Raw genomic sequence first — 19,235 nt, 5'->3', positions numbered from 1 at the left:
GTTCTTCTCGGTGGCGGGACTTTACGGTCCCTTATGGAAGGCGCGTCCACCTTTTCCTGATTTTTTTGCTCCGTCACACCTGCAACAGAACGTCCCTCCCCGTTTCCTTCTTTGCCGTCGTGCTTCCGAGGCAGGCCAGGCCGAGCCGGAGCGCCCCGGCCTGTGGGCCCACGGCAGGGACGTGGCGGCCGGCGCCCCCTCGCCGGTCCTCGGCTCGCCGTTTTAACTTCTCCCTTTCCCGTGGTTCTTTCTCCGTAGGGCTGTGCTCGGGGCTCTCCCGCGGAAGCAGAACCCGTCCAACTCCACGACCTGCCTGCGAAGTCGCCAAAGGTCTGCCCTGAAAGTGCATCCTTTCCTGACCATAAAAGCCGTTCATACAAATGTAGGGAACTTAGCGAACATGGAGAAGTAGGAAACAAAATCTTGGCCTCACAATTCCGAGATAACTACTATAAATGTTTTAGTGTGTTTTCTGTCTTGCATACATTAAACATTTTTTTTTGTGTCAGGCAATACATTCTAATGATTCAAAAAATCAAAACGGATTTTTTTTTTAAAGTATACATTAGAAAATTACCCCTCCACAGGGTACCACTTACATTAGTTTCTCGTGTTTCCATTTAGTGTCTGTTTAAAAAAACACAAATACAGATGTACGTATTTTCCCCTCCTTAAATGTATTTTCTTGGTCTTTTTTCTATGCCTATTCATTTTCTCCCAAACTAGATTCATTGGGTAAATAGTTTTGTGTCCCACTGTTTATAGTAACTGTTATGTTTCTACATTAGTTGTTGCCTGAAATCATTTTATGGACGTTGGCCAGGCTAGGTGCTTTGTAGACCGTGATTTAAAAAAAAAAAAGATAGGACTCTGGCAGGTGTGGCCCAGTGGTTAGAGCACGGCCTTCACACCAGAAGGTCCTGCGTTTGATTCCTGGTCAAGGGCACACACCTGGGTTGCAGGTTCAATCCCCAACGTGTCGGGGCACATTCCGGAGGCAACTAATCAATGCATCTCTCTTCAATCAATGTTTCTCTCTTTCCTCCTCCCTCCCTTCTTCCCTTCTCTCTAAAAATCAATGGAAAAAATATCCTCGGGTGAGGGTTAACAATAAATAAATAAATTTTAGAAATTATAGGCCCTAATGTAATCCAGCAGGACTCAACAAATATTAAATGTTTACACAAATGTGTGTGTGTGTGTGTGTGTGTTCAAAGAACTAAAGTACAGAAACTGAACTTCAGGAGAAAGCACCTTTGAGCTGAGGACCAGGTGAGGTTGAAGGGAAGAGGAGGAGCAGCGTTCCTGGCTGAGTGTCCATGATGGGCAAAGGCCTGGAGGCAGACGGGAACCTGATAGTTTGTGTAAATCTAAAGATGAGGATTGGATTATCAGAGAACAAAAAGAATGGCAGGGGAGAGCCAAATTAAAGAGTAAATGACCTGGGAGTTGTCCAGAACATAAATCTTTATGGGACACAAAAGTGCGTCAGAAAATATACTGGTAAACTCAGACTGAAATGTAATCCCACCAAAAAGGACTACAGCTGCCAGGGGCAATAACATTCCTCTGTAGTCTGTTGAGTACAATATTTGGGTTACATTGCATGCAGTTCTAGTTGAATTGAAGTCCCGAAGACTGTACATAGCATACAGTTTGTTATTTAAAAACCCTTTAACGTGCTTCTCAGTGTTTCTCTGTTGGAAGAAAATCCCTCTTACGCATACCCTCATACTGAGGAGAGAATGAGGATCAGAGAAAAGTGAGAAATCTTTTAACTAGTTATTTCAGAACCGTGACTCTCCTTTGGCAAAAGGAAGTGAATTGGTAAATGAATCTGTATCTAAAAGAAAATTCTTTCCAAGTCCCGTAAATATTTGACTAACATTAAAGGATATTGGTTTAGTAGAGGTATGTGTAGGTTAATGCAAATCAAAATCACAATGAGATACCACTTCACACCTACTAGGATGGCTGTAATAACAATAAAACCCAGAAAATGTGTCAATGAGGGTGTAGAGAAATTGGTACATCTGCACATTGCTGGTTGGGATATAAAATGTTGCAGCTACTATGGAAAAGTTTGGCAGTTCCTCAGAAAGTTAAAAGAAATACCATATAACCAAGGAATTCCACTCATAAGCGTATATACCCCAAGGAATTGAAAGCAGGGTCTCAAACATTATACTGTATGTGAATGTTCATAGCAGCATTGTTTACAATAGCCAAAAGGTGGAAATAACCCTTGCATTCATCAATAGATGGACAAACAAAATGTCACACACACACACACACTCTCTCTCTCTCTCTCTCTGTCTCTCTGGAATATTGTTCAGCTATAAGGTGTGAAGCCCTGACCACATGGCTCTGTTGGGCATCATCCCTTACACCCAGGGGATGCCAGCGGATTCCCTGGTCAGGGCACCTGTCTAGGTTGTGGACTTGATCCCCAGTAGGGGGTGTGCAGGAGGCAGCTGACTGATGCTTTGTTCTCTCTCTCCCTACCCCTTCCTTTCTCTCTCAAAATCAGTTAAAAATCTTTTTAAAAATATTAAGGTACAGATCAGTATGTCTAATTGAAATACAATTTGAGGGAGGGAAAGGGAGAGAAACATCATTGTGAGAGCAGAACATCAATCGGCTGCCTCCTGTACGCCCCCTACCAGGGATTGAGTCCACAACCTAGGCATATCCCATGACCTGGAATTGAATCAGCAACCTCTCTGAGTACGGGATGAAGCCCAACCAACTGAGCCACACTGGCCAGGCCCAATAAAAAAAAACCTTAAAAGCATAAAAAGGAATGAAATTCTGATACACACTACAATATTGATGAACCATGAAAACATGCTAAGTGAAATAAGCCGGACACCAAAGGACAAATATTGTACGAATCTATTTATATGAGGTACCTAGAATAGGCGAATTCATAGATAGTAGGTAGCTTAAAAGTTCTTAAGGTCTGGGAGGAGAAGGGATTGGGGAGTTATTACTTAATGGGTAGTTTCTGTTTGGGGTGATGAGATCTGGAAATCAATAGTGGTTATGTTTGCATGACATTGTAAATGTACTTAATACCACTAAATTGTCCACTTAAAAATAGTTAAAACAGTGAATTTTATATGTATTTTACCAATTTTAAAAAACTTTGTATCTGAGTAAAAAACCTGGCAAGTACTCATAAAAAGAAGGAAGACTAAATTATTTTATCAAGGCTTAAAATTTAAAAAAATTCTGATACATGTGACAATATGGATGAACTTTGAAAAGTTATGCTAAGTTATATAAGCCAGGCACAAAAGGACAAGTGTTTCAATTCCAAAAATAATTAGAGTAGGCAGATTCATAGAAACAGAAAGCAGATTAGAGGTACCAGGCTGGGTGGAGGGGGAACGAGAGAGTTACTGCTTAAAGGTTATAGAGATTCTGTTTGGGATGGTGAAAAGTTTTGGAAATAGTTTGTGATAATGGTTGCAACATTACGCATATAATTAATGCTACTGAATTGTATGCTTAAAATGGTTAAAAGGGCAAATTTTGTTACATATACTTACCATAATTTTTAAAAAGTACTGACATATACTACACAAAATGGATGAACATGAAGGCTGAAAGGAGTCAGAAAGAACCGCATATTGTATTATTCTACTCAAATGAAATGTCTGTAATAGACAAATTCAGAGAAAGTAGAAGTGGTTGCCTAGGGCTGGAGGAAATGGGGGGTGACTTCTAAAGGGTATGCATGGGTTTCTTCTGAGGTGACAAAAATGTTCTAAAATTGACAGTGATGGGTACACAGCTCTGAACATAACTAAAACCCAGTTTGTATACTTTCAATGGGTAAGTTATATGAATTATATCTCAGTAAAGCTGTTATAGAAAAATTAATTGCAGTGCTAGATACTATGAAGAGCAGACAAAGGATGCCCCTCACATCTGGGCAGTTACAGGCAAATGGAAGCTAAGGATTCCTCCCTTTGGATCTATTATTGATACTCACTGGTTGATGTACATTCCGGGCTGGGTTGGATTTGTCTAATTGTGTCAGGCATGTTTTATGTCCCTCTCAATAAGTGCTAATTCTCTCTGCATATCCACAAAAATCTAGCAGGGGGCTTGATTCAACACATGCATTAAAACACTCAGAAAAGGTCTTGCAACTGCAATTTTATTTTCTTTTGTGAAAATAGACAGCTTATTGGGAGTTCAACTTGCTCCAAAAACCCCATAAAAACAAAAAGGAATACACACAGAAGCATGTGAGGTGATGGGGGAGGGACGAGGGTCCTTAGAACTTTGGCAGACTGTGCTAGCACTGAGCCAGGCGACAGGAGCCAGTCCTCGGAGCAGGTCCTGTCTGCCACTCTGGGACTGTGAGGGGGAGATCTGGACTGGTAAAGGGGCGGAACACAGACTTTGTCACTAAGGAAGTGGCAGGCACCTTGAGTCCCTTTAAGTGTAGGAAGAACCGTTTCAGAGGACCTGTCCCCCATCAGAAGCTGGAGGCTGGAGGTCGGGGCCCGCTGGGGGAAGGGGATGCTGGTGGAGACAAACCAGGCAGTGTCTTCTCACATGGTGACAGCCTTACACTGGGCAGAGGACCAGAAGATGAAGGCAGAAGCCCATGGAGCTGAGCAAAGGAGAAAAACTTAGGCGAGATCAAAGGAAATGTCCAGGAATGGGGTCTAGGTGAAGCAGCAACAGGCTAGAAATGGCAGCAGTGGCCGCCGTGCCGCCTGGGTGTGGGAGCTGGGGCACAGGGGACTCGAGAAGAGGGAGGAGGCAGTCTCAGAGGTAGAGAGAAGGGGTCTTTTGCCCAGGTCCGTCCACCACTGCACGCACGGGAAGGATGACACACTACTCTTCAGTTCTCTTTCTTTTAAAGATTTTTTTTGTGGGTTTTGTTTTGTTTTTTAAAAAAGCCTTAAGATCAGCTACTGGTTACATCTACAAAACGTAAAGTGCTGTTGTTACCAGTCACTTTACAGAACAGTCCAGGTGGTCAAATATTGACCAATAAAGTTTCCTTTTTTTTTTTTTCCTCTTCTGAATCATTACTACTCGATGGGTCACTTGACAGCCTGCAGGTCACAGGGCAGCTTAGTGGGCAGACTTGGTGACCAAGGAAAGAGGCTGGGCCTGGAGTACTGGGAGGGCCTGGTGGGCATGGAGCGTGGCAGGGAAGGAAGGGGGAGAAGTCAGCAGAGCTGTGGGCATGGACCCGAGTGGGAGGGGCCGGGAGAGGAGCGGGGGCTGGCTGCCCATCTGGCCAGAGGACGTGGCTGCAGCCTTAGCTGACAGGAAGGCAGCCGAGTGAAGAGCCAGCTGGGCCCGGGTCTCTGGCTTGGTGGTGAGGGAGAGGGGCTGGGCTTGCTCCGAGTGGGTTGCAGCAGGGGCAGCCGGCGAGGCCAAGGCTGCGGAGGGGGTGGCCGGGGAGTCCAGCATGCTGCCATGGGAAGAGGCAGGGCTGTCACAGGGCTTCTCAGGGGGCAGGTACTGAACACACGGCTTCTTGCTTTTGGAGGCCAGAGCACCTAGGGGAAAAAACACAAGAAACAGTGAGCAGCTAGTAGCTCTGGTGAGGCAGAGGCTGCAGAAGAGGGCTGGCTGTGCATATCGTCTCTGGAAACACAAGAATCCTTCCGGGGAGGGAAGTGAGGACCTGAAATTGCACCTAAGGCTTTCAAGGCTAGGCAGCTGCATTCAGGGTGCCTGGAGCATAGAGGAGGCGCAATGCCAAAGAGCACGAAAGACTCAGCATGGGACTGGAGGGAAGACAGCTCAGCCTACCGCACCTTCACCTTCCTCGCCTACATCTCATTTTGGGATGGACCCCACTCAATTTCCTTGAAAAACCTTTAGCTTATGGTACTATGGGGGAGAGTGTAGCACCTGCTAAGCAGCGTGGTTTACTGTGGGTTTTGAAGCACATACATTATTTATGTGTGCTCATATGTAGACAAATTATACGGAAGAAAGGGAGGGAGGGAGGGAGGGAGGGAGGGAGGGAGGGAGGGAGGAAGGAAGGAAGGAAGGAAGGAAGGAAGGAAGGAAGGAAGGAAGGAAGGAAGGAAGGAAGGAAGGAAGGAAAAGAGAAAGTAGAGCAAAGTGCTTTAGCTGGTGGTAGCTCTTTACACCTGTCCTGGAGTAAGCATGAGACGAGGAGTGTGACTAAGTGACTAAATGCTTGTCACTGTGTGAATATCTTCGCCAGGTGTGATTCTGGTGTACATGTTTTTGGTACAAAGTGGCCCCCAAACTCAAGCAAACTATTTCTTCTTGTGTTCGACCAACCAGACACTGTGGCAAAGCTGATTTTCCTGGATCCCCTGACAGGCGGTACGTCGGTCTTGAACATGCCGCTTCCTTAAAGGAATTTCAACTACGTTGTTTTTACCTTATGCACTGATTTTAGAACTTAATCCTCAAATAAGACGCAACTGAAGTGAATTCCAAAGCGCCTAAGCCTCAAAGTGAGAAAGTGCTGGGATCCAATCCCGCGTCCACCATTTAATAAGCACAGTGATGGGGAAAATCCCTTCCCTTCCCTGGGCCTCAGTTGGTCATCTCTACCAAGGGGATAGTAATAGCACCCACTGAGTACACATTGAGGCAGAGGCCCTGGAAACAGCAGCTGTTACAATCCAGCTCTGTCACTGTGTCCGTCACAGACCCAGGGGTGATGCATGGGCAGGTGCAGCTGGGACAGTGGGAAGGCAGAGAAAAGGGGCAGCGCCTCCTCAAGACTCACCTTCTGCCTCTTGGACTTGCTGCTGGGACTGTGTCTGCGACAGCTGCTTTTCTCTCTTCCTTTTCTTTTTCTTACCCTAAAAAATATGGCCAAAGGAAGAGGCCACAGAGACAGAACAACTGGCTTTTCAGGGGGAGCCGCTCAGGTCAGACCCCCCCCCCACCGGGAGTCTCAGAAGTGAGTGAGTCTTCCGGAGTGCCGCCTCGCCTCCCCTTCAACTCTCCCCCTCCCACTCAGGTGCCTGGTCCTGGAAGGCCTCACACTGTCACTGCACTTCAGGCGTGTTTGTCCATTTCTCGCCCTAGAACAGGTTCTTGGTCTTTTTTGGAGGAGTCCTAGGTCCCACTGAAAAATCTAATACAGCTATGAATCCTCTTACCAGAAAAAAGCAAGTAAGAACATACATACAGAACCTGCCTAGTTTCAGGGAATCATCAGACGTGCCGGCTAAGGCTCACGTGTTGGTCTCTGAGCCCCAGGTCAGGGACCCCTGGCTAAAGACATTCTACCCAGTGGGGGCTCACGTGGCTCCCACTGCTCCCTGAAGTGGGGAGTCGAAGGCCAGTCCAGACAAACGGGGGGGGGGGGGGGGGCACAAATTTAAGTCTGTCGTCAGGGCACCAGAACTGTGTCTTTGTTGACATCCTGAGAACTGAGATGGCTTCTTTGTAGAGAAATACAGACTTCTCCCTAGCCTTAAGAGTCCTCTGTCCATGTCGTCAACTTCCCTCTCCCCCTTCCTCGTGCTGATGCTGTCCTTGGGGCCTGAGCGGGCACTTACATAGTTGTCGCGGGCCGACCAGGTCGGGTAGAGCTGGGAGTGAAGCTGCCGCTCCTTCCGGGCCAGTTCATAGTACTTGGCCTGTTCTTCTCGGGACAGGTTGTGCCACTGTGGGGGAGAGGGTCAGAGACAGGAAACAAAGGATGCAGGGGACGCCGGCTCCACAGCCTGGCGGGTGAGGGCAGGTCTTACCTTTCTGCCCAGGATTTGATTGATGGCGGCGCTTTCCTTCAGGGTGCACTCGGCCACCACCTTGGCCCTCATCTCCTTCATGTATAACATGAAGGCATTCAGGGGCTTCTTCACGTGGGGTTTCTTTTCTTCCTCCTTTTTCACCGTGACTGGTGATTTCCTGGGAAGCAGGTCAGCATGTGTCAGCTGTCATCCAGCTCACCAATCCCTGCCCCTCACTGCCACTAAGGGCCCGTGGCTCTGGGGACGGGGGTGCGCTGCGGGCGCTAATCCCAGCGGCCTGTGGCTGTTCTCGGCACCTGAGCCCCTTCTACTTGTAGTCCTAGCCCTCTGGATCACCAAGGCCCTGTCCTATGAAAGGGTTTCCTGATGAAGGAGCACAGGATGGGGATGACGGCTGGATGTACTGGCCACAGGTGATGAAGAGGAAGCGGGGCAGGGTGCTCTGGGCAGGAACAAGGGGTGGGGCTCTCCTGGGCCATGAGGCATGCACTGGTTTTCTGGGTGCCAGTCTCAGCTCTGCCACCAGTCAGCCATGTGACCATGAGAAAACTCTTTCCTGGGCCTCACATTTTCATGTGCATTATGGGTGCACATTTCACGTGCCTATTAAAGTTCTTTTTTAATGTGAGAAAAGATGCGGAATGTCTCAGAGTCAAAGGGAACAATTCCCAGGGGAGAGGACTTGGCAGAGGGAGACTGCTGGGCTGCCTGCTAAATGCCACCAGGAGAGAAAAATAAACAGCAATTGCTGTGCAGAGACTGGTGACCCAGTCTACGCTGCCTGTTACTCACGCGCTCACGGCCGGGCTCAGGCTGGGGGGTGCCGGCTCCTGCTTGACGATGGGGGAGACGATGGCGGGGTGGGGAATCCCTGAGGTGGGCAAACCAGGATGGGCCGGAGCCACCATGTGAGGGGAGAACCGACTGGAAACCAGGCTGTGGAACAGGTAGAAAGGACAGAAGAGGGATTCAGGCTGAGTGCTCGTCACCCAGCAGAGGACATGGGTGGCCCCTGCCTTTGGTGCAGAAGCAGGTCAGCACCTCTGCTGTGGCCAAGTTTGAGGAACAGAAGGCCATCCTTGACCTTGCCAGACACATCAGGAACTACATAGGGAAAAAAAGCTTCAGGGCCACAAAGCCCAGTGTGTGGGACGGAGGGACCAGGGGGGTCGGTTCTAGGGCTCTGAAATGCTCTTAGAGACTGCGGCAGAATGAACCTGTGGGCACAGGGCCCTTCCCACCACGGGGCATGAACCTCATCAGAGAGGTGGGAGGAAAGGTGGGCCTGGGCCTCCTCATTTGCTGCCAAGAGACAGCTGCTTAATGGTCAGAAACGGCAAGGACACTAGCAGACAATCAGTCCCTGAACTGCCACTTCACGTTCACAGCCTGTCCCTGGACTCACCTGGACATTGAGGCGTTCATGGCGAGGGCAGGGTAGGGGTGCCGGAAGCCACCCGGAGGAAGGGAGTACATGGGCTGTCCTTGCCTGCAGGGGTTAGGGGCAAGGAAACCGGGTCAGTATATTGGCGAAAATGGGAATGTGCAGGGCAGGGAAGGAAAGGGGTTGGGACGAAAGGGTGAGGCATGAAGGGCAGGGAGTAGGAAGTAAGGGCTGGGAGGAAGCTGGGATGGGGGTCTGAGCCCTGGGCTCTGGTGAGAGGGCACCCCATGGGGGCGGGGCAGCTGGAGGCACAGAAGGCAGAGCTCAGCATAGGGAAGGGACGAGGGTGAGAGAGCCTTCAGGTTTCCTTACTGTGGGACGAGCCAGCCGAGGGGGTGGGGGATCTGTCCGACAGCTCCAGGAGACAGTGGGTAATACGGGGACAGTTCAGATGGGTGAGGAGGCCGGGGGATTCCTGCTTCCAAAGAGAGATGCGTCAGGCTGTTCCGGCCCTACCGTAACACCTTAAAATAACATCATCTGGGAGGTTCCTTGCCCTATGTCCCTCTGGTGGTCTGGAGCTTGGAAGACCCTCTTTCGTTATCCCTGCCCTCTGCCACCTCTCCGGCTCTACCGGCCTGTTGGTCAAGGACATATTCAGGAAGGTAGGACTAATGCAGAATCTCCAGCTACATGGATCCATTTCTCTCGGCAGGATTAACTTCTAGCTGCTTATACAGGAGTATCCAGAACAGGGATAGGAAATTCTGGACCAGCAGACCCCAGGTATCCAGAGTCATCAACTAACTACCTCTCTAGAAAAGCTGCCTCGTCTATGGAGAAACAAATGTTGGATTCCAAATCCACGTTTGTCTTTATTATCTGTAACTGGTAGTAACTCTTTCTCTAAAGAGGACTCCCCAAGTACTCTGAGCCATGGTAAATGGGAATTTTATGAAGACTACGGCTCCCTGGGATAGACAGGTCTAGTAAACAAGCTAAAAAAAAAAAAAAAAGCTCCACCTTGCTGCCTTGTAGCCTGGCTAGAAGTGATTACTCCACTTGAAATGTGCAGTTTAGGGTCAAGGTCTCACTTAGGGAGGCACAGCCTGCCCTGTGCTAGACTGCAAAGTTAATAAAGATTTTTTTTTTCCCTGCCAGCTTGTTCCACCCCCAAAATATTAAAAGATTCTAAAGTAGAAGAAACAGACAGAGAAATATCCAGTGCTCACTGTGGAGTCAGGCCCTGTGCACTATCTCATTTAATTTCCTTTCACCCTGACAATAACTCTGTGGTGTAGAATGTACAGATAATGTACAGGTGAAAGAACCGAAGAGGCTAAACTTAGTGGCTAAGGCAACAGATAACTGAGAGGTGGAGACATGATCTGGCCCCATGTCAAATGGGTGGTCTGAGAAGAGAAGCCTCCCCCCCTCGGAGCTCTGCATGGGGTCCGGGCCAAGCAGCAGCAGACTCACCTGTCTTTGGATCAATCTCTGGGGAGAGGTGGGTGGGAGGGGAGCCAGGGGAAAAGTGGTCGCTGCTGTAGGTGATGAGGGGTGTCAACGGGTGCATGTGATGAGGGTGTTGAACGACAGGAACTTTGTTAGACTGAAAGACAGAGAGAAAGAGACTAGGGACAGTTGCCAAGGAGATGGAGAGTAAAATCAGCTGATATTTACTGAGTCGAATGTCTGCCAGGTATTTTCCATGCACCATCCCATTCAGTCCTCATACAGCCCTTGAGAGAAAGGGGAAGTCTATTCAGCTGGAGCAGAGGAGCGATGATGCCCACCCTCCAACATACCCTCTTCAAAACCACCCACCAGGAGACCTCCCATAGCCCGTGTCGCTTTCAGATGTATAGACACAACTCCAGAGCACTCAGGGTACTTCTCCCAGTCACCCTTCACTATGCTGACCTAATGACCCGCTGTATCATCTGAAACACTAGCGAATGTAAGGAGTCCCATTATTTTATATAACTATTAAGAAAGAAAAACCCTGGCATATCATCTTCGTATCCTGATTTCAGAAATGTTAAAACGGGAAAAACCTGTGCGTCCTAGAATTGGTAAAGTGAATTAATTTTTTAAATGCTTTAAAGTATCTAACTTAACCACAGGATCTTTCTTATAAAAAACAGCTATCATTTATCTACAAGCACAGGGCTAGGCATAATGCCTAGTCCCTATGATAACCTAGCAAAGCAGCTATGACTGTTACCATCTGAAGGACGAAGAAACTGAGTTCAGGAAGGTTAAGTGACTTAGCCCTGGACACAGAGCTGGTAAATGGCAGAACTGGATTCATATCCCCCTTTATTCTCGTACTACTGGCCACCCCAAGAACCTGACCAAAACATCTCGTTCAGAGAGAAAGAATGGACATACATTTTCTTTTTAAGGTAAATTTTAAAAATAAGGTAAACTGGTTACCAGTAGAGATTTAATAAAGAGATTTGTAAAAGAGATCTGTAAAAGGGATGGTGATTTAGAGGCAGCCCAAGGGCTAGAACCCCAGACTGCTGTCTTATGGCTTGAACTTCTCATTTCACAGATTCCACAGGCCTTTTTCCTTGCTCATGGTATGTCTAATGCAAACTCCGGCCTGTGTACTGATGGTGGCCGTGTTCCGTTTTCAGTAGGCTAAGCAGAGATGAGGGCCAGAGAACCAGAGCAAGGCTGGGTCCCAGGGCCCCTGCGCCCAGACCCAATGTGAGGCTGAGAATTCAGGCCGTTCTGAACCACAACCGCTAGGTGGCGCTGGTACCTGGCCTTGAACAACTATCACCTCACAACAGACTCCTAATGACAGAATGGTAGCGATAAAATAAAATAAAAAATACATAAACTCCATGATGAAAAAAGACGACTAAATAGAAGCCCACCAAAATGTAAACAGTAGTATGTTTGAGTGGTGGAACTATGGGTGATTTTGTTCTCTTTCTGTATTTTCCAACTTTATTACCTACTTAAAATATACACTTACGATGAGCACACATTTTCTAAGAAAGAAATAGAAACTATGTTACAAAGCATCAGGAAACACAATCACACCAGCCTAATCCAGTCACTATTATTGTTTTGGTGTGTCTCCATTCATTTAGACTCCTTGCCCATGCTTTTGTTTACACTTACATCATTTAAAAATACTTAATACTTAATGGCATTCTGAAATCTTGACTGCCCATGTGCTGTTGAGTTTGGCTCTGAAGGAGCAGCAGAGCTAAGTGCAAAGCAGGAGAATGTAGGTATCCTCACTTAAACACCATTACTATTGGTTCCCAGTAGGTGGCAGCATTGTCCAGAGCAAGGAAGGTAAACTTTTCCTTGGTCAGTCTCAGAAGATGTGGCCCCTGGGGCTGGTAAGTGAGAATGGCTCTTTAGGGCTGATTCAGGATAGGCTCTCTGGAGGCTGCCATCCCCCCAAAATGTCCCAGCTCTTTTTCTACTCAGCCGCCTTCAGGGCAAGGATGTCCACAGCATAATCGCAGGCCCAGGGTAGAAACGCTGGGAACTCTCTCCGCCTCACAGTGGATTACCCCAGTAGAAACCACACACACAAGCAAAGGCTAGGGTGTCTACCCAGTAAGGCAGCCGAGGCCAAGTTTCTCTAAAGAAGAGCATCTCAGAGCCATCTTGGACCTAAATCCTTCTGTCTAGTCAAGCACACCCAGCTCTGTCCTAGTTCAAGTGTTTCATATCTACTTCAGTCTGTTTCTAGAGTTGGTTCAAGCCAAAGTTCTTCAAACTCCCACCCGTGAGGAAGAAATGCACCCTCTCTCCCAGTTTAGAACTTACTTTCAAGCTTGAAGTATAACCAACAGCCCTCAACTCCACTGCAGACCAGGAGCAGCCTCTCCTGAACAGCCCCGCCGCTCTCCTCTAGCTGCTGCTCTCAGCAGTTTGTCTGGGGCCCCTACAAAGTTTCCACTGCTATTGTTCACTGACTATTCCCTTTTCTTCCTGATCCTGATTTCAGGGGTCAGAAGGGTAAGGGGTTTGCAGCTCAGGCAAAGGTGAGCCTTAACTCCATGGCATCACTCACAAAGCAGTCAGGCCAGCAGGCTGCCCAGGGAACACACTCGGAGTTTCAGTGGATCGCTAGCTATACCTGATTTTAGATATTTAAGTAACCCATTCGATCTGCATTCAATTGTCTATTTACTGATAGAAGCAACCAGAACTGTTTTCAAGAGTCTATGGTTAAACGCAGGGCTGGGGTGGGAGGGAGGACAGCATGGGAAGGTGACCAGAACTGTTTCTAATGCACCTGGGAGAAGGGTGGGATCTGAAGCAGCCAGAGGCCAGGAGGGGACCTGCTTCCCACAGTTTGCTGAGAACGCTCAACTGACAAGAATGAGCACTTCCAAGGGCTTTCGGGCTCCAGCTGCAACGTCCCTGTTACTCTGGTTCTAATATCTGGGACATGTCATCAGCGAGGCCAGGGGGCTCTCAATGTTTCTGATCATGCAACTCAATCAATAAAAAGTGTCAGTTTGGCCGTGTTCTTCTTGGCTTGTGCTGTTATTAGTATTTTCAAAATAGGGTTTGTTACAGGAATCTTTGAAGCTACTGGTACATTTGCTTTTGGGTTAATTTAGGTAAAACTGAGCAATCTGTAAATCCACGTAGCAGGGATCAGGTAACCCGAAAGCCAGTAAATAAGTGAATTCCCTGTAACTGATCCCCCCATATTCCATACAGCAAAGGCTAAGTTCTTCCAAATGTTTTAGATTAAAACATATGCATGACAGTGTCTCCCCACCCTCACCCCATACCTCAGTAGAACATCCTGTGCCTGTACCCCTTTTTAGAGATCATCACACTCACTGCTCAGAGAACAACCTTCTTTGAACGCATCCCATTCTAGCTCCTAGAAAGTTCTTACTTAAATTCCTTAGCTGTCTCCTTCCTGGACTCATACCTTGGTGTATCACCTCAACAACTGTTCCCCTCTACCTAATGAGAACTCATCAAGTATTGGAAGACAGGCCCTTGTTCCCCAAGGCATCTGTTTTCCTCATATGCCACAGTTTCTGGACTCCCCCCTTTTGTCTGGCTACCTGTTTCTAAATTACCCCCATGTCTCTCTTGAAATTTAGCAGAATATTCCAGAGGGAGCTGGCTGGTTGGCTGGTGCAGAAAATAAGGTCAAAGGATTTACATGTAATTGAAGGGGAGCAAATAGGAACTTAAAGTTGGGGGGGGGAACCCCCACCCAAGTCTCTCTCTGTATACACACACCACCCTCTAACACTGCTTTACAGGCAAAATGTAAACTCTTTACTGATGCTGTCATCCTATTAAAGGAAGGAAATTTGAACATTATGTCCCCTCCACTGAGAGAAGTGGAGAGCCACACTTTTATTTTTGGGTAAATGTGGAGACTGTTTATGCCACAGGGACCAAGCTGCGCGGCCAGAAGGCTGATGGCTGACAATACACGTGGACAGAATCCACATCTGCTAACAGGGCTGGACTAACTGGCCCTGCAGATACTTGATCCAGGACAGCAGACGTGTCTTCTCCACCGGGGAGGTTCAGACTGCATGTGCCAGGACGTGGTCCTTTCCTGGCTAGCATGTGGTTCAGTAAAATCCTTTCTTTCAGGAGCGCCTTTGGCTGTGAAAGTTTTTGTTTAACATACTCATGGTGACGGATGTTAACCAGACTCAATGTGATGATCACTTTGCAGTATATACAAGCATCGAATCACTGTGCCACCTGAACCAAGTGAGCAAGGCGAGAATCACTGCTACTGGGGCAAACAGGACAAATGGACACCGTGGACCTGCCTCCTGACACGATGCACTCAGGACCAACCTCAGAGCAGTGGTGTCCTTGCCAAACTCATACAGCCTGAATCTAAACACAAACATTAGATAAACCCAAATTGTGGGACATTCTCAAAACATATCAGGGTCAGGTCAGGAAAGACAAAGGCTAAGGAACTCACTAAAGGAGACCCAAGGGGAGAGGCAACTAAATGCAATGTGTGATCTTGGACAGCAGTCCAGGAAACAACACTTGGCTAGAACAATTAATTATTGGGACATTTACCAACATTTGGGGAAAAAAAAAAAAATATATATATATATATATATATAGTGAGTTAGATAACAATATGAAATGTTAATTTCTTGATTTTGATAACAGTACTGTGGTTGCTATAAGAGAGTATCTTTGTTAATAGGAAATACATCTAAAGTATTCAGGGTTAAAGGGGCACAATGTTCCCAACTTACTCTTAAATTGTTTTTAAAAAACCATGTGTGTGCGCGCACACGCCCGGGGGGGGGAAGCATGGGGCAAAACTTCTGAATCTGGATAAGGTGTACATGGGAGCTCCTTGGATTCTTCTTACAATTTTACCAGATGTTTAAAATTATTTCCAAATAAAAAGTCAATACTGTGTAATAAGAACTGAAATCAGTACTGGAGGTAAAACAGAGCAGTAACAGGCTATGTGATGAGTTTTGGAATGTTTTTTGAGTCTATACAGGTATACTGCTAAGAGGATAGAGAAACTACGATTTTACAGTGTTTCTACCTAAGAACTGGCCTGCCAGGCGCTCAGGTGGCCCAGCTCAGCAGCTGAGCAGCAACACGGCGTTTCTTCAGCAGGAGGGTTTCCAGGCACTGGGTTGACATCGCTCACAGGACACAATGCTCTGCAAGGCGCTTCTGACAGTGGCCCAGTGCCTAACGCTAAAACGGGGTGCTTACTATCATTAAAGGAAGTATGTGGTCATCTAGAAAACAAGTTCCGAGTGCACATGCACATGAGCACACACAGAAACAAGGTGGAAATGCTGTGTAACACAATGTGAGTTGTGGGGTCACAGGTCTCTTTCTGTGCACTCTGGCATTTCCCCAAGATCTTTTTTAAAAAGATCTAATTTTAAAAAATCCTGAGTGAGAAGAGGGATTGGACCAGGGGTAGAGAGGGGTTTAGAAGGACGTATCAACCTTACCCCAGACCATTTATTCTTCCAGCCATTCAACAAATGCTCCTCGAGCATCTCCTCTGCGCCAGGCATTGTGACAGGTGCTGGGTGGAACAAATGTGAAGAAAACAGGTGCGATTCCTATCTTGGAGTCGGTTACACTCTGGAAGTGTGTCTATTTGTTTTGCAGGGTTGGGCGTAGAGCTCCAGGGAGAGAGTAGAGGGAAGATAGGGGCGGGCACAGGGGGCCATGTTGAGGGGTCTGGTGAGGGGTTCGAGAAAATTTCATTGTTGCTTAGCTTTTAGAGCTCGTTTTGAAGGCATAAAATCCAAGCCGTAATGACACTGAGCTCCATCCCCACACTGGCCCCTTATGACTTGTTTCAACACATCTCCATGAGACGCAGCTTTGTCCTGACTCGCTGAGTCTCGGCAGCTGTGCAGGCTCTCTCCTCCTCCTGCCCTTCTCCCAGGGCAGACCTCGTCTTAGAATGCTTTGAACATGATTCTAAAACAAATTTAATAATCAAGTATTTTCGCTTTTCTGATAAAAAAAAGCGAGTGCCCAAGCTCCATGACTACTTCAGTAACCTCCAAGTCCTGCTTCTGCCTCAGCCTAGAGAAACCGCACTGAGCGCACTGGGATCATCTCTCAACTCCTTCCCCTTCTGTCCTGGATTTGCAACCAGGGCAAAGGTTCTCAACTCTGACAGCCCCTGAGAATCTCCTGCGGAGCTTGTGAAACTAAGATACCACCCCTACCCCAGACAATGAACTCATATCCTTGGAAGAGTAGATGCTAAATTCCACAGGCTAGTTATCTCTATTACCTTTGCAATCCACCCATTTGATCTGGCACCTAACTCAGGACCTCATTGCCCCTCCGTCTACTAATTAAATGGTATTTTAATTGTCTTTCCTTCTCTTAGCACCAGCAGTGGTGGTGGTAGTGAGCTCACAGTTACTGAGGGCTTACTTCACGCCAGGCACAACTGCAAACTCATTACAACGCACTGGCTCACGTTCACACAACTCTAAGAGGTCAAGTCCTTGTCTGATTCCCATTTTATAGATGAAGAAACCAAGGTAAAGAGAGATGAGGTAATCTGCCTGAAGCTGCACAAATAAAGGCGGAGCTGGGGTTCAAGCCCGCTGTATTACACAGCTGCAGCACATACACCACCCTCCCCATGTAGCCCGGGCTTTGCACCTACGCTCACAGGGGGGAATGAGACACTCGGATTCGAAAACTGAAAATGGTGTTCTTTTTCCAACCTGCAGAATCTCAAGTTAATGCTAAGGTTTTATCTCATAAATGTTCCTTAAGCTTTTGAGGCCTGTTTCTGGGCTCCCATATGAGAATGCAGAGTATGATAATATACAGTTTACTAGAAAATCACCCGCTTCGCTAGCTGCAGGGGAATTTATCGCCTGCCCATGCTTCTCCACGCGTGAGGAGCCCCGTAAGGCGCAGCGCTGAGTGCGGATCTGCGGAGCACACAGCTGCAGTGGCTGAGCTTTGCTTGGCAACAGAGCTATGCGCACAGGACCTTGTGGAGCGTTTAGGGACTTCATGTATTTTTGTGTCACACTAAGATAGTAAGTGGGGATGAGCAGCTGATTTATTGAGGAAAAGAGTCTAGAAAGAGAACAGAGGCTTAGGGCAAATAACTGATACTAGGATTACAGAAAGCAGAGGGTTGTAAATACTGCCAGGTGTCACCCGTGCTGAGAAAAAGCAGGGGGAATGATTAGACTGAGGTATTAGGTGGCAACTGGCAAGCTGAGCCGGGCTGCAAGGGACTGGCAGACCGCATGATGCAGGCACGGAGGGGGAAGGGCGAACTCTTGTGTGAAAAGCTGAGCAGGGGTTGCACAGGGAGGGCAACGGGGTAAGGCTCACAGGCAGAGGAGGCCGGACGCAGGTTTCGTATTTTATTTTTCAGAGATGGGTTGGTCTGTGCAACAGGAAGGATGGGAAACTCAGAGCCCATCTGCTAGTTTTAAAGGGAACTCGCTTCCTCTAAAAGTGGGTGGAGATTTTAGACAGTGTGTAGAGACACGGTATGTGGAGGGAAGGGAGGAGAGAGGGCCCTGCCATCTCGGGGTCGCTGGAGTGGGCTGGAGGATGCCACACGATGGGCGATGGGCGGGCCAGCAAGATTTGAAACAGGTAGAGAGCTGTGCTGGGAGGGGACAGCCAGGTTTGGGGGAGGGTGGATGCGGGATGCCCTGTTCTCCACCAGGACCCCGCCACTAGAGGGCGCCTGTACCCTGCGCCTGGCCACCTGAAGGAGGGCTCTGAAGGGGTAGTCACCACCATGGCCTATTCCTGGGATGCTTGTTCAGTGGCCTGCTCATGTCCTAGTGACCGGCCACAGAATCTCAGGAGCACCCTGCCCCGGACGGCTGGTCCTGCCACTCACTGTTCCCTAGTCACTAGTGTCTCCTAGAGCCTGTGTGGAACAGTAGCCTCCAGTTGTCTCCTCAGTGAATGACCATGACAGTTGTCTGAGAACTACGCCTGACATTGCTCTGGCACCGCTCCTGTGAGTGGTCTCAAGATTACCTGAAATCAGAAAGACTCACTGCACCATCCTTTCTCTCTCTATGCATCTCGGCTTTTTTAAAAAATATGTCTTTTATTGATTTCAGAGAGAGGAAGGGAGAGAGAAAGAAACATGAGTAATGAGGGTCATTGATCGGCTGCCTCCTACATGCCCCCTACTGGGGATTGAGCCCGAAACCCGGGCATGTGCCCTGACTGGGAATCGAACCATGACCTTCTGGCTCATGGGATGACACTCAACCACTGAGCCACGCTGGCTGGGCTAGACTCCAAGTTTATAATGAAAAAGTACTATCAGGATATAATCATGTCCTGAGTGCGATGAAATAATATATCTGGGATTTGCTTTAAAACAACCTGGTGTGGTGGGAGGAGGAGTGTGGGTGAAGGGAAGAGATGAACTTTTACACAGTAAAGTTTTTAAAAAATCACACATTCCCAGGTCTCCGAGTGTCAATGGACAGTTCATGCCAGCTGGGCTTCCTTCTAGCTGCACCTGCTATGATTTTGACACTCACTGTACAGTGGGTAACACCAGGTAGCTTGTGGGGTACGTTGTCTTAAGGCAAGGGTTGTTTTTCTTCAGTGGTTTTTTTTTTTTT

At 47.8% G+C, this 19,235-nt stretch overlaps 1 protein-coding gene across 1 annotated transcript in view; it reads right to left on the bottom strand.

Annotated features, from left to right (window-relative positions):
• Nucleotides 1-4,151: 4,151 nt before the first annotated feature.
• TCF7L1 (transcription factor 7 like 1) overlaps nt 4,152-19,235 on the bottom strand; it is a 137,866-nt gene continuing 122,782 nt past the window's right edge. Inside the window, exons 5-12 of the mRNA XM_016201753.2 lie at nt 10,591-10,723; nt 9,484-9,586; nt 9,133-9,216; nt 8,520-8,663; nt 7,725-7,884; nt 7,533-7,640; nt 6,752-6,827; nt 4,152-5,534 (exon numbers count right to left, since the gene is read on the bottom strand). Coding sequence (XP_016057239.2) covers nt 5,101-5,534; nt 6,752-6,827; nt 7,533-7,640; nt 7,725-7,884; nt 8,520-8,663; nt 9,133-9,216; nt 9,484-9,586; nt 10,591-10,723 — 1,242 coding nt within the window. The 3' untranslated portion in view covers nt 4,152-5,100. The remainder of the gene's footprint in view (nt 5,535-6,751; nt 6,828-7,532; nt 7,641-7,724; nt 7,885-8,519; nt 8,664-9,132; nt 9,217-9,483; nt 9,587-10,590; nt 10,724-19,235) is intronic.

The sequence above is a fragment of the Miniopterus natalensis genome, chromosome 13 (genome assembly GCF_054644295.1).
Source record: "Miniopterus natalensis isolate mMinNat1 chromosome 13, mMinNat1.hap1, whole genome shotgun sequence".
Lineage (NCBI taxonomy): Eukaryota > Metazoa > Chordata > Mammalia > Chiroptera > Miniopteridae > Miniopterus > Miniopterus natalensis.
Note: the sequence above shows the minus strand (reverse complement) of the source record. Positions and strands in the feature narration are given on the sequence as shown.